The 13,832-nt window shown below is 39.8% G+C and overlaps 2 protein-coding genes across 2 annotated transcripts; both read left to right on the forward strand.

Annotated features, from left to right (window-relative positions):
* The first annotated feature begins 3,515 nt into the window (after nucleotides 1-3,515).
* On the forward strand, nucleotides 3,516-9,001 carry LOC115812661 (5-hydroxytryptamine receptor 3A). The gene is made up of 8 exons (XM_030775147.1): nucleotides 3,516-3,519; nucleotides 4,637-4,797; nucleotides 5,666-5,775; nucleotides 6,368-6,537; nucleotides 7,236-7,399; nucleotides 7,802-8,012; nucleotides 8,341-8,520; nucleotides 8,697-9,001. Exons 1-8 carry the CDS (start codon nucleotides 3,516-3,518, stop codon nucleotides 8,999-9,001), a joined length of 1,305 nt encoding a protein of 434 aa, XP_030631007.1.
* A 1,435-nt stretch (nucleotides 9,002-10,436) lies between these two features.
* Nucleotides 10,437-13,832, forward strand: lrrc59 (leucine rich repeat containing 59). The gene is made up of 8 exons (XM_030775312.1): nucleotides 10,437-10,552; nucleotides 10,802-10,909; nucleotides 11,229-11,288; nucleotides 11,508-11,666; nucleotides 11,991-12,095; nucleotides 12,271-12,343; nucleotides 12,569-12,760; nucleotides 13,223-13,832. Exons 2-8 carry the CDS (start codon nucleotides 10,811-10,813, stop codon nucleotides 13,471-13,473), a joined length of 939 nt encoding a protein of 312 aa, XP_030631172.1. The 5' UTR covers nucleotides 10,437-10,552; nucleotides 10,802-10,810; the 3' UTR covers nucleotides 13,474-13,832.

The following is a 13,832-nucleotide window of genomic DNA, read 5'->3' on the forward strand; positions in this document are numbered from 1 at the left end:
AGTTATCAAAGACATTCGCACACAACCTCTTCCAGTCCCAACACTGATCAGACGGTGGACAGAGCCCGAGCCGTCGTCAAACCACTCAACCTCAATTCTGAAAGATTAAAAAAAAAAAGAGAGAGAGAAAGAGAAAGTTTTGGATCGTTCCCTAGTCTTGAGCTTATTCTTTTGGTGAGAAAGAGGTTGGTTTGACTGGAAAGACTAAATGGGAAAATCATATTTATTTGACAAACGACACAAACCATGGCTCGTCTGACACAAAATAGCTTGTGAGTTTTGTTTTTTTTTTTTTGTAACCTTCCCCTCCATTCTGATTGGTGTGTTGTACTTTCAGTGCTCAATGTCTTAATGGTATTTGTCATCTGTGGACACCTTCCTGTCAAACTCCATCACTGACCTTCTTACTTAGCTGTCCTCCACCTTCCCATCAAGAGATTTGGGTTTAGAGGGATGATTCTTGATGTCAACCTGAACCCCAAAGAAAGGCTATTGGAGTGAGGGGAAAAAAAGTGACAAGCAGTTTTTCACAATGGAAGTAGTGAATACATTGAAGTTTGTTACCATGCCATTCTCCATGTTCAATAATGGACCAAAAAAAACCAAAAAAAACATTGCTTGTTCAGTCTGTTTAATGCTATGCTACAGTTTCACTTTTAACAAAACATTTGAATTTCAACCACACAAGGATGCATCCAATCATCTCAGAAGTGACCCTGTAATGCTAGTCTGTTCTGGATTTTGCATGCATCTTTCTGAAACCTGAATGGGGTCTGCCTTCACGAAGACGTCTGTCACCACTACATACTCTACAGTACCTGAATGTTGGTGTTTTCCTTTAGCTTAAGTGCTAATCCTGCTGCAATCACACAAATACGAAATCTGCAAAAGAAGATGCAAACTGCAAACCTGGAATGTAGAGAATATGGACTTACACATCAGGGAAAAACACGCTCGGCCAACTGACTCGACGGCTTCCCGACCACTTCTTAGCAATAACTTCCATATTAGCATTCTCAACTACTTGCTGTGAGTCTAACTGACACTAGTTCACAGTTGTACACGTCACTTGCTGTGAGTCTAACTGAGATTAGTTCACAGTCGTACACGTCACGGGGACGAGTAAAGCTGCAACAGTCTCCCTTTTACATTTCTGCTGTCAGACTGTCTGTGGAGCAGAGCCAAGTGTGTTTCTACTAAAGTTTCATACAGAAGAAAGTGAAAGTGGATCGGCAAAGAGTAGCGTGCGAGAACCTGCCAATAACGTCAGCGTCAATACGGTTTACTATAATAACTGGACTGAAATGGTATGAATTTACTGTTGAAATACTTCCACAATCTGTGATTTCTTTGACATTAAAAAGGGATTTTGCATGTTTACACACACTCAAAAAAAAGGAAGCAGAGTATTTAGAGGGGTAGGACTACTGAATACATCGAGAGAGTCCTCTACGAGAGATGTGGAGAAGCAAACCAATGTGCCCAGAATAGCAAACTGTGACCTAGGCATTCCAAGTCTTGTAAAAAAAAAAAAAAGATATTACGCATTCCATGTGATCAAGGTATACTGTATGTGCCCTGCAGAGGATCTAGAAATCGAGTGGGTGCAAACCATGTCTACATTTACTTTTCTTAGGGCTTCTAATTTGCTTTCGAGCAAAACGTTTGCTTTCGAGCAAAACGATTAATAAGCTAGCATTTACTTTATTATTATTATTATTATTATTATTGTTATTATTAATTTTACTATTATTATTGTTATTATTCTTTTGGTCAATTTTACCTCCAAAGTGAGCAGACAGCAAGGAATGTGGGCCTTGTGCATTTTTGTCTTGGATGATGTGAGGTCCTCTGTGATGCTACCCCTGAACCTTTCCCAAACTTTTACATTCCCCTTCTGAATCTCACCATAGGCTCAAACATAGGGTGTGTGTGCAGGGGGGGGGGGGCTTTGGGGGTGACCATGGTGGGGGTCGGGTTGGTCAAGAATTTTTTGGGTGCTTCACTGAAGAATAAACTAGTGCTGTCCAAACTCTAGAAGTCCCTCCCTTTTTTGTGAAACAAAAACAAAAACAAAAGTTCATTCTCTTTTCTTTTCTTTTTTTTTTAGTTTAGCACTTGTGAGTGTTGTTCCACGTGACTTTTGTCAAATGTACTGTTTTTATTACACTATGTAGACGATGGTGGTGAAAATGTGAAACAACATTAAGATACCGGTGACAGAGGATGAAGCGGTACTTGTTTCTAGACCAGGAGTCTTTGTCACGTGTGACTTGTGAGTGACGTGAGCGTTAAGTAGTCTCTGACTCAGTCCGCAGAAGACAGACACCCAGATGAAAACCTCTGTATATTTGCACTAAAAACGAAACAATTCATTATTTCTCTGTCCGTCAGATCAGAGTGATACTGAGTTTAGCAAGAACATAGTATAGGGCCAACTGAACACACCACTGTTTTTCAACACCAAACCCTCTCCTCAGAAGCAATATTAACACGGACATAAGATGTTTTGTATCTTGTATCCTTTGATGATCTTGAATGGTATTAGAGACATAGACCATCTGTAAAGGTCAAGGAGCACGGCTCCAGTTAACTGAATTCTCATAGACGTGACAAACTACTGGCCAAGTCCCACTCCGACGTTAGTTTTCTCTGACCACACGAGGAAGAATTACTGTGAAGCACCAACGACTTTCTCAGTGCTGTACACTGTTTCCTCCAAGACCAGGAATGAACTATGAATCTATACACGTCACTTTTATAGAATGGATTATAGAATGATTGCAAATGTCAAACAATAAACTTTTTTTTAGACTTACTCGATGTCTGTGAAACTTTTTTTTGGATCAGTACATAATATCTATCTCTATCTCTGTATATCTCTCTCTGTCTATCTGTCTGCCTGGATAGATAGATAGATAGATAGATAGATAGATAGATAGATAGATAGATAGATCATTTTGATGTTGTGGCATCCCTTTTGTTTAGATTCTGGGGACATTGTATTTATAATTCAATACACACACAAAAATGAAGCTGACGCCAACTTCACCTTTTCTTTTAGGTTTAGCCTTGTTCCCATTACTGATAACATCACATTCAAATGGATGACAATGTTTCATATCCACGACAGTTCTTTAGTAGGGACACACAGGCCAAGTCAAGGGGACTCCAAGTCAAGGTAGGACTTCTCAGGTTTCGGCAGTTATTGAATTAGAAATTCTTGACAATAAATTCAGGAGAAAACAGCAATATTAGTGAAAGATGAACCATAATCTATCCAGCGTCCATAAAAGCAGCAAATGCAATTCCCAGATATTGGCCATAATATGAACTTCAATGCATTTGGCATCTGACTCTATGCGAATGAAGTTTACATCCCCTCAGGTCAGAGAAAGAGAGACCATCTCCTCTGCTCTGACAACATGATCCATCTGACAGGCAGAGTAAATTGAATCTCAGCCCCAAACATTTCATGCTCTGTCTAACTGTTAACCAGGAAAACTGGATTTGACATGGGTGAGGAAAAATGAGCTTCATTTGCTCAATGCAAAGCCTGATGAAAACCCTAGAGTGTGACGCGTCTCTTCTCTGTGGTGGATTTCTATTGGCCTGTGTGTCCTGTTCCAGTCCTGGGTTCTCCCTCACTTTGACAGCATCACAGAAGAACCAGTGGACAGGTTGCTGCAGTGCCATTGAGCAGAACACCACCAAACTGAGCAGAGAGAAGCCGCTCACATAGACACAGCTATGGGTACATTTCTGCTCTGTCTTCTCTGTCTTCTGTTTCTCTCAGGTAGGTCTGAATAATGTTTCCAGTGCTGTAAATAATTACAATTATATTTGAATTGGATTGCGCAGTTTTGTTAGTTTTTATGCTGCACTTAGGGCTCCTGTACTTGAAATCATACCAAGTTTGAAAAAATTGCTTAAAAATGAAAACAAGTAAAACAAGAACGAAAACTACTAATACTTTTCTTCCTTTTTAATAATAATAATAATGATGATAATAATAATAATAACAATTATACGTCTTCATTTATATGTGAGGTAAAAGCTTTGGTTTTGAGTTTCGCTATTAATAATTCAATATCCAAATTTGCAAAACTGAGTAAAAAGATCACAAGTATCTGCAAAGGACTTAGCTTAGAGAGCAATAAGCGTAGAGAACCGGTAGAATTGTTCTCTAAGCAGGAGATGGAGAACAAGCGCTAATCTCTTGTGCAAACAGTGTACTTGTAATATGTGTACTGAAAATGTTTTTAAATCTTCTCTTTTTATATTTTTACATTTTTTTTCTTTTCTTAAAATCAACGTACAATTTATACTAATTTTCTTATTTCTCATTTCTCATTCTGTGTCATTTCATCCCCTGATCAATCATGATTTCACAGAAATGAAAGTATATTTTTCCACAGAAGAGTTCCATCACTGAAGTAATACCAGTTGCTTCCAGAATACACCATTATTTCAGCACGTTTCAAACTGCTTGCCTGTTAACTATGTACATGTTTGTGACACAACTTTTGTGTTGTGATTCTTGCATTTTCAGTCTAACACCAGGACTTGTTTTTGGCTTTTTTTTTCTTTCTCAGTGAATGTAGGATATGACTGAATAGCTGTTTTATATTTCCAGATGAGGTTTTCTCTGAGAGAGTTTGCAGTTATCAAGATGTCCTGAATTTTCTCAACTTGACCAGAAACAACGAGAGATACACAGTGATTCGCCCTGTACTCGACTGGACACGACCCACTTTGGTTAATATGGACATGCACCTCTGTGCTATTTTAAATGTGGTATGTTGATATAACTCCAAAATGACTTTTGGTAACAATAAAGAATGATTCAGATTGGGTATAGCATCAGTCTGAAATGTTTGCGGCAGCTACTGTAATAACAGTTGTGTCATTAACCATATCTCGTTACGTAGGAGATATCTGTCTGTCTTTGTCATTCTTGGCCTTTTTAAACATCCTCATAGTTACACAAGCAGACATATATTTCTGCAAGTTTATCATGCTGATGACAAGTATGCATTTCAGGAATATGTAAAATCTTTTTCTCTTCTTATGCTCTCTCTCTCTCTCTCTCTCTCTCTCTGCCTCTCTCTCTCTCTCTCTCTCTCTCTCTCTCTCTCTCTCTCCCTCCCTCTCTCACTCTCTCTCTGCTCACTAATGTATCATCACTGGTTTACATATTCACTTACTTTTCTTTGCAGAACGAAAAATCGCAGATCTTCACGCCATTAGTCTTGGTCTACATGGTAAGACCCATGCAGCCAGACATATGTACTCCCAGGCCCTCAGAATGAACAGATTTGATTTGCTGTTTTCTGGACGCTGCCTGGATATGCTGACTGACAAAGTGATTTGCAAGAAAATTCAGTGAAACTTGCAGTAAAAGTACTGCCTGGACACTGGTGTATTTTGAAGTAACTGTAAACCCAGAGCCTAACTGTCATGAAGCATCTGAGTAATTTGTCCATTGTTCAAATATTCAGGTCTAAACAGTTTCCTTACTGTCATAGTTTTCCTTTCAAATCCTCTATAATGATTAATAATAATGAATCTTACAATTTCCCCAACTGAAACTGAACGATTGAATGTTTTTGGGGAAAGAATTGGCTATAGAAATGTAAATTTCTTCATGTTTTTTTTTACTTAGACTTGGAAGAATGAACTGATATCCTGGGATCCTAAAGACTTTTGTGGCATCACCAGAGTGACTGTGCCCAGAGATCTGCTTTGGATACCAGACCTCTACATTTTTGAGTCGTGAGTCTTTAACGTATTCTCATGCGGCAATAACTCACGATCAGTCGAACGGTCGTTTCAGCTGTATTTATGAAGTTTCCCTTTCAGATCTAATAACCATGTAAGCTTTAGAATGTACTGTTACGTCTTTTGTAAGTTTAGAGTTTATAAATAAGACTAATTTTGTATGTTGGTAATTGAACATTGTGATTGGATGATGACATCACATGAGGGTTAAAAACAAGGAAGTGATTTCTCCAGTGTGGAAGACGTTGTGATTAGCGTTCCATTTAAAAACTGTTCCATAAGTACATCCATCTCCACCCAGCTCGTTTCTTTAAAGAGTGAGACATCCACCAGTAAACAAACCCAAGACATGGTTTACAACTACGAAGCCACCTGAATGTTAAAAAAGTGGTCTCTCTGAAGGATGACGGTCCTTGCTTTGTGTGTTAAACATTTGTTTGTTTACAGTGCCATGAAAGGAACAATGATTAATTTTATTCGAATCACATAATTTTACAGCTTGTTACATGTGTACATTGTTTGACTATTTAGCTTAGATGTCCGTTTTTGTCAAATCTGACTGAATGAAATCACACGTTTGTCTCAGGGTGGAAAAAGACGATGAGTACGTCAACCCATATCTGTCTCTTTCCTATGACGGAAACGTCACTCTTGATGAAGACTTCAAATTAATCATCAATTGCAAAATGGACGTCCACAAGTTTCCATTTGACACTCAAAGCTGCGATATCTCTTTTTCTTCCTGCTGTCACACAGGTGAGTGTAAAAGCCACGCCCTGACCAAAACCAAATGTTCCTGACGAGTAGTCCATGAATGAGCGATCACACTGTCTAAACAGTGAACACCTGCAGTGCAGTCATGACCCCTCTGAACCAAACAGTAGCTTTACATTACATAATGACTTGAACAGTTTTGTGTGTGTGTGTGTGCGCCCCTGTTTATTCACGTAGCTTATTCATCCGCAGATGGAACAAGTAGGACATCGTTAAATATACTCATCTATTGGTTTTACTGAAGATTCATTGTCATAGGGTTGTCCTTTTTTTTCTTTCTTTTTTTCAGCCCTCCTGTTCTTTAATAACTTTTTGTACATGAATCGTTTATAATAATATGGGGGGGGGATGCAACACTGTGGAAAATGTGTTTGAACAGCAGACTGTAGGAGAGATTGTTTGATGCGCTTAAACTGCTATAATCCTACTTCAGATTCAAATAATGGTGTTCTGATTAGGACATTAGACCACTAAATTGATGGAAAGCTAATTATTGGCTTATTTAAACTGAGTGAAGTCTGCTACATTTCTGCATCAAGCAGAGGCCTTTGGTTTGGTGAAAAAAAAATCATATTGCAGCAAACACTGCTACTGTATCAAATCAAATCAAACAATCTGAATTATATTTGTGACATATGTAGTATATCTCAACACCCGACTCCATTAAATATGTCACACAGTAAATGAGCTAAGGTTCCTGCCAATTTCGAATTCAACGAAGGTGACACGCACCTCAAAGGAAATCCTGCTGTCTCAAGGCGAATGGGAATTCCTCAACATGTCCGTTCGGACGCACAACCTGTCTTTCCACGAGCACGGTGACTGGAACATAGTTCAATACACGGTACAAGCAAATGCATCTTACGCCTCAAACACCGTTGACTGGCTGCACGCAGTCGCTATTCATTCTACACTTGTACTCGTTCTAATGAGACTGAAACAAAATGATTTGGATTACAGTGAATGTACAGCTAATTCACCAGTATTAAACAAACTCTCAGTGTATGTACAGTATATTGTCTCATACCATACCGTTGTTGTACACTGTTACAGGCTCAAAAAATCTTCTTCTCCTTTTTTTATTATTGTTATTTGATTGTTTCCAAATTTGAAATCGGAGTTAGAAGCATGTACAAGAATTCTGATGAATGAAGAACGCATGAAAGAGAGGAAAGCTAATAAGTTAAAGTTTAAGCGCTTCCAACAGTTAAACAGTGCTAATCAAGATTGTTTTTTCACTCGGTAGGTATCAATACGGAGGAAACCCTTGTTGCACATCATCAATTTCCAGTTGCCCATCTTATTCTTCCTCATACTAGACTTCGCTTCCTTTTTCATCATGGACAGCAGGAGCGATAAACTGAGTTTCAAAATGACCCTGCTTCTGGCGATCTCCGTTCTTTTGCTAATCCTCAGAGACATTCTCCCGTCCAAGTCTAACAAAACTCCTCTGATAGGTAAGACACTTTGGACCACAGAAAACTACCGACCTAGTATAATGATGACGGGAAACTCAGGCATTTCCAGTCCACTTCTTATAAAGGTTTTTTTTTTTTTCCAGAACAAAAAATGAGAAACACTTAGTATACGCACATATCTGAGTCCAAGTCATCATTAGTTTTTACTCATTCCCCGGTCACAGTTTTTTGACCTTTAATTACAAGAACCTTACTTCACTTCAATACAACATCCAATTCTTTAGGACAGTATCTGTTACTTTTAAAAGCTATTGCTGCTATTTGCCTTCTCACGCTTGTGTTTCTTTTCCTATTTTCTCTGGTTTAGCCACTTATGTGATCGTGATCTTTGCTTTAATGCTACTGAGTGTCCTGGAGACGATTCTGGTGAATTACCTGAAGGATATGGATTCGGCACGGCAAGAGTTCATAACTGAGAGTGCACCAGGGTCAGACAGTCCCTGCACCAAGCGTCTTTCGGCTGCTCATCTCCAAAGCTGTGAGACAGGTATTACCAACTCACATACGCGCACAGAATGCATCTGGTGTAATAGTCTGACTGGTAAAGCTGACAGCGGTGGCTTTAACAGTGAAACTATTGATAAATCGAAAGAAGCAACTAGCTCTGTAGTGTGGAGGGCACTTGTGTGTTGATAAGAGTGACAAACAATGTTTTTGTTTCAGAGAAGAACAAGAGAACGCCCAGTGATGTTTTCATCCCTTCCTCAGGGGGGAATTCTCCGTCTGGTTCTCCGACTGTGGTGGAGTTGCATACACGGGAGAAAGTGACCGAATCACAGTGGCTTTGTCTGATCCTGGAGGAATTACAGAAGCTGAGACAGTCTCTCTCTCCCTGCTCTGCAGCGATGGCTGGAAAACGTCCATACTGGACACAAGTGGCTGACTACGTTGACAGAGCTTTCTACGTGATCTATCTTCTTTCAGCCCTGCTGTTCCTTTTCATCCTCTCTCTAGAATGGAAAAACTGACCATTTATGAATACTTCATAGACCTGACATCTGTTTTTTTAAGTATTTTATTAGGTGATTACTGTTAGATTAAGAGTAATTATTAGTAGACACTGTATATGTGCCTAGTTTGAGTGTTTGTGGATTCTGGACTTTATAGATGTGTGCCTTTTAACTGAATGACAATGGAATGGTTCGCATTTAGGGTATACTTGCCATCAAACATTGACAAAGTACATGGAACTCAAACTCAATAACTGTTAAAAAGCTAATGTTTTTATTGACAAGCAAACAAAGTAGTTTAATCCGCACAATCTGACCTCAAACGCTCAAATAGTTAAACAAACAAAATGCATCGAGTAGAGTGTAACATTAAAACAAGCATGTGGCTTAAATACAGACGTTTGATGGTCAGCGTGCTTTGTAGCATTGCGTGTGAAAAATTGTTTCTTAACTCCCTCGTCTCTTATTATTAATACACTGTCTATCAGTGGAACAGAAGAGGTTTTGTTGTTGTTGTTGTTGTTGTTGAGTTTCTAATCGAGACTAGAACTTCTGAAGTGTGAAGTATACCTCAATAAATGTGGCTATGTGTTCCACTGAATGGGTTGTGTATTTCTTATTAAGTAACTTTGTTGAACTGTTATTTTGTTTATTCAACAGTGTTAAAAACAACAACAAAAAAATGTTTTCCAAAAGTGTCGACAGCTATGTGTCTCAACATTATGGCTCTTTTTAAAACAGCATCCCTCAGTACTGAAAACAAACTATTTTAAACACTGCTGTTGAGATTGCCTTAGGTAAACTTCATGAATATAAAGCCAGAAGGGTAAATCAGATGCTGAATCTGATTTTTTTTTTTTTTTTTTTTGTTATATGCAATCCCTGTCTATCTGATATAGATCATTCTCTAATTGCAATAGCAATACCATCTAAATCAGGGGTGGGCAAATCCGGTCCAGGAGGGCCAGTGTCCTGCCGGTTTTTGTTTTCATTTCACCTCTTAGTTACCTGTTGATTTTCACCTTGCAAACATCTCACCTTGCAAACAACTTCAGCCAATCACAGACTGTATTTAGTTAGCTGACAAAAAAAAAAAAATACAGCAGGACCATGGGCCTCCAGGACTGGGTTTGCCTACCCCTGATCTAAATGCATGATATTATTAAAGAAAGTAGAATATATGTAATATATTATTTTTATGTAGATATAAGAGTCGTATTATGTTCCATGTTCCTCTCTCTCTCTCTCTCTCTCTCTCTCCCTCCCCCTCCCTCTGTGTGTGTGTCTGTCTGTCTGCGTTTGGGAGAAAACGCAATAAAATTATCATGTCCTCCAATAGAAAGAGGGCGCTGTAAGAAATACAAAGCGCATAGGTGGACTCGTTTTGCTTGTGTGCCTACGATGCAGCAGACCTGCCAGCTGGACCGCCTCGCCTCAATGAATGACGTGGATTTTCAAGCACTGTGACTGAACTTCTGGTCAGATTTTATTTTTTCTTAGTGCTTCTCTCTTGTTCTAGGAGACACGTCTGCTTGTCATCTACGTATTTTTTTTCCTGCAGTTAAACTGGTAAGTGGAGTGCCAAAGAATTCAGCAAACTTAACTGTCTACAGGTACTTGTGCCCCATGTGGCTAATTTAAAGTTAGCCGAGCAAATAACGCACCTGTCAAAAATGTTGTTCCGATTGTACAACTGTTATCAGTTGTGGTTTGAACTCACAGAAATTCATTATTCGTGCAGATTTTCTCTTGCAAACTCTATCCTTCCCTGGTAGCGGTAGCTAGAGTGCTAAATGTTGTCCGGTTCTCTCTGTGCAGCTCTTCAAAATGAGTAAAGGAAAAGTTGAAAATCTTCGAGACAAACTAGACGGCAATGAATTGGATCTCAGTCTAGGTAATCTCACAGACGTCCCCGTTAAAGAGCTGGTACGTGGTCGCTATTTATTTTTTGTTCAAAACTAAGGGTAAACCTTGATCTTGCCGACTTGATAGTATGCTTAGTGATTCATCCAGTTAATGTTTTCTAATCTTTTCATAGTTTAATCAGCTAATTTAACCAAATAATTTGATCTAAAAGTTTCATAACAAAACAGCAGCAAAACTGTTGCACTGCTAGTGAATGATCTCATCATATTCATATTGGCATAAGTTTTTAAATGAAAAGTTTGACGCTGTAACTTTGAGAATTAAAATAGTTAAAATATTCTCTAAAAAAATATACCGTAATCCTCCCCTTTTTTTTTAGGCTGCAATCCCAAAAGCGACGGTTTTGGACCTCTCTTGTAATAATCTGGTCACCCTTCCTGTAAGTCCCTCTTAATTACTGACAACGTTAGTTAATCCGACGCTGTTCTGTTTTCACTAAAGCAGTAGATCAGAGTTCTGTCAGAGTTTACAGTACCTCGTTACTTTGTCGTTCTGTTTTGTTTTAATTGGAGCTGTGAGATTGCCTGTGTATTTCAGTGCATTGAGTCTTTGTTTCCTTTTTCTTCCCTACCCCGTTTTGACCTCGTGACCTCTGAAGCCGGAATTCTGTAGCCTGACCCACCTTGTCAAAATCGACCTCAGTAAGAACCAGCTGACCAGTCTCCCAGATGAACTCGGCCAGCTGTGCAACCTCCAGCACCTTGATCTTCTCAACAACAAACTGACGACACTTCCCGTCAGCTTCTCGCAGCTCAGGGTCAGTCCACCAGCACGTCAGGCTCTGCACCGCAGACACCTGATGTCGAGAAATTTATGCGAAAAGCCAGAGGACTTTTGAGTGACGGTTTTCTGTAAATGTTTGAACTACAGTTAGTTGGTAATGCTTGTATGAAGTATTCACTCTGGCTTTGCTTTGCATGTCATTTTTCAGTTGACGTATTTTGGCTGCAGCGTTGACAGGCCATTGCTCTAATTAACCGGACATGATTTACCATAGCACATTGTCAAGAGTCACCTGTTCTCCAAGTCACTTGCCTGTGTCTCTGAGTTGACTCGGTGTTTAATGTCTGTGTTGGTGTAGAGTCTAAAGTGGCTAGACCTGAAGGATAACCCTCTGGAACCAGAGCTGGCCAAAGCAGCAGGAGACTGTTTGGACGAAAAGCAGTGCAGACAGTGCGCGTCCAGGGTGAGTAAATGGAATGAATGAATAAGATATTTGATTAAGGGTTGACGTTAGAGCATCTGAAGCTGAAGAGGAGATTAAAAAATAACTCTCAAAATAAGACACTGAAGTGTTCATGAGGTCCCCACGGGTCCAGTACAATATCTGTGTGTGTGTGTGTGTGTGTGTGTGTTTTCAGGTCCTCCAACACATGAAGGTCCTACAGGAAGAGGCAGATAAGGAGAGAGAGCGTCGACTCCTCAGAGAGAGAGGTGGCTGCAGAATTTGACTCTCTGCTATTACAGTTATTTTTATAATGACATAAAATTATACAGGCTTAATGGGATTGGTTGAGTGGCCTGTATGTCAGAAATAAGCGCCGCCATTGGGCGTCGTGAATGGAACTGCTCGACTACGGAGCTGTGGAGAGACGTGACTCTGATGGTGTCTCCGTAGGTTTCTTGGTCAGTGTGCATTTGCTCTGCTCTCCCTTTCAGAACTGGAAAAGAAAAGGGAGGCGAAACAGAGAGAGAGGGAGGCCAGGGAGAGAGAGGCGCTGAAACGAAAAAAAGCGGAAGAGAAAGAGAGGAAAAGGATGGAATATAACAAACAGATGGCTGCACTGGCAGCACAAGAACGACAGAAGAAGAAGAAAGAAGAGAAGAAAAAGAAAGAGAAGCCCAGTCAAGGTATGAACTGGTTTCCGTGGATCCCGCTTTGAGAAACCTGACGATCAGCCATGTTTAAAACCCAAACATTTAGTGATGATTTGACTGACGATGATGTTTCGGTCATCAGATATGCAGATTGACTTGAAATCTGTTCAAGGGAAGAAATAATTCTGAGCATAGTTTTTGTCAATGAGGGAATATTATTCTGTCAGCTACAATGAATCAGTATAATTCAGATCATTTAGGATTATTAGGCAAATCTAGGTGTCTTCAGATACATCACTTTAATCCTTAAAACCTTAGCTTACACTTTGATATCAGAGGGACTTTTATTATGTCACTCTTTTATTCCTGTCTGTCTTGACATTAGAAGCACTTTGATTGCATCATGGTTTTATGCAGTTTACTGTACAGTGAGTGTTTTTGAATCTAGCTGTGATGATTGTAAGGTCTGATAGTTTATCTCTCTCCTGCCTGCAGATAAAACGGCGGGAAAAGTCTCCGTGCCAAAGGCCAAGCGTTCGGCGTGCTCCTTGCTCCTGCGCCTCCTGCTCTTCGTCTTCGTGTGTGCGGCGTCCCTGTTGGCGGCGTGCCAGCTGACGGAGCTGAGGAAAGAAGCTTTTTGCACCCCGCTCAATGTCTACGTGGAGCAGGCACTGACGTGGGCCAGAGGCCTGGACATGGTGCAGCAGGTTCTGCAGAAAATCTCAGACTTCCAGGCAGCCCAGTAAAACCCTGGCTCCGTTCCCACGTGAGCTGTGTCAGCATCAATTCCTATGGAATTGCGTGTGTGTGTTTTTTTTTTTTTTTCCCTGGTTCACTGTGCTTTGTTTTTACAGTCCACACATGAATATACTGTGTGGTCCAACAGGTGTTATCTAATAGGAAACAAACAAACAAACAAACAAAGGGTGACCATGTTGAAATGTATTTGTTGAGGTGCCAGACAGAACAGGGAAAGTGAATTTGCCAGTGAGTCGCTGCTAGGTTTTTTTGTACAAAGTCAAGTGATTTTCTGCCTTGAAATGTAACCATATGTAACACAATCTTGCTCAAAATAACTGATCATTCAAAAGGTTAAAGGTTTATA

Source organism: Chanos chanos, chromosome 5, assembly GCF_902362185.1.
Source record: "Chanos chanos chromosome 5, fChaCha1.1, whole genome shotgun sequence".
NCBI classification, from domain to species: domain Eukaryota; kingdom Metazoa; phylum Chordata; class Actinopteri; order Gonorynchiformes; family Chanidae; genus Chanos; species Chanos chanos.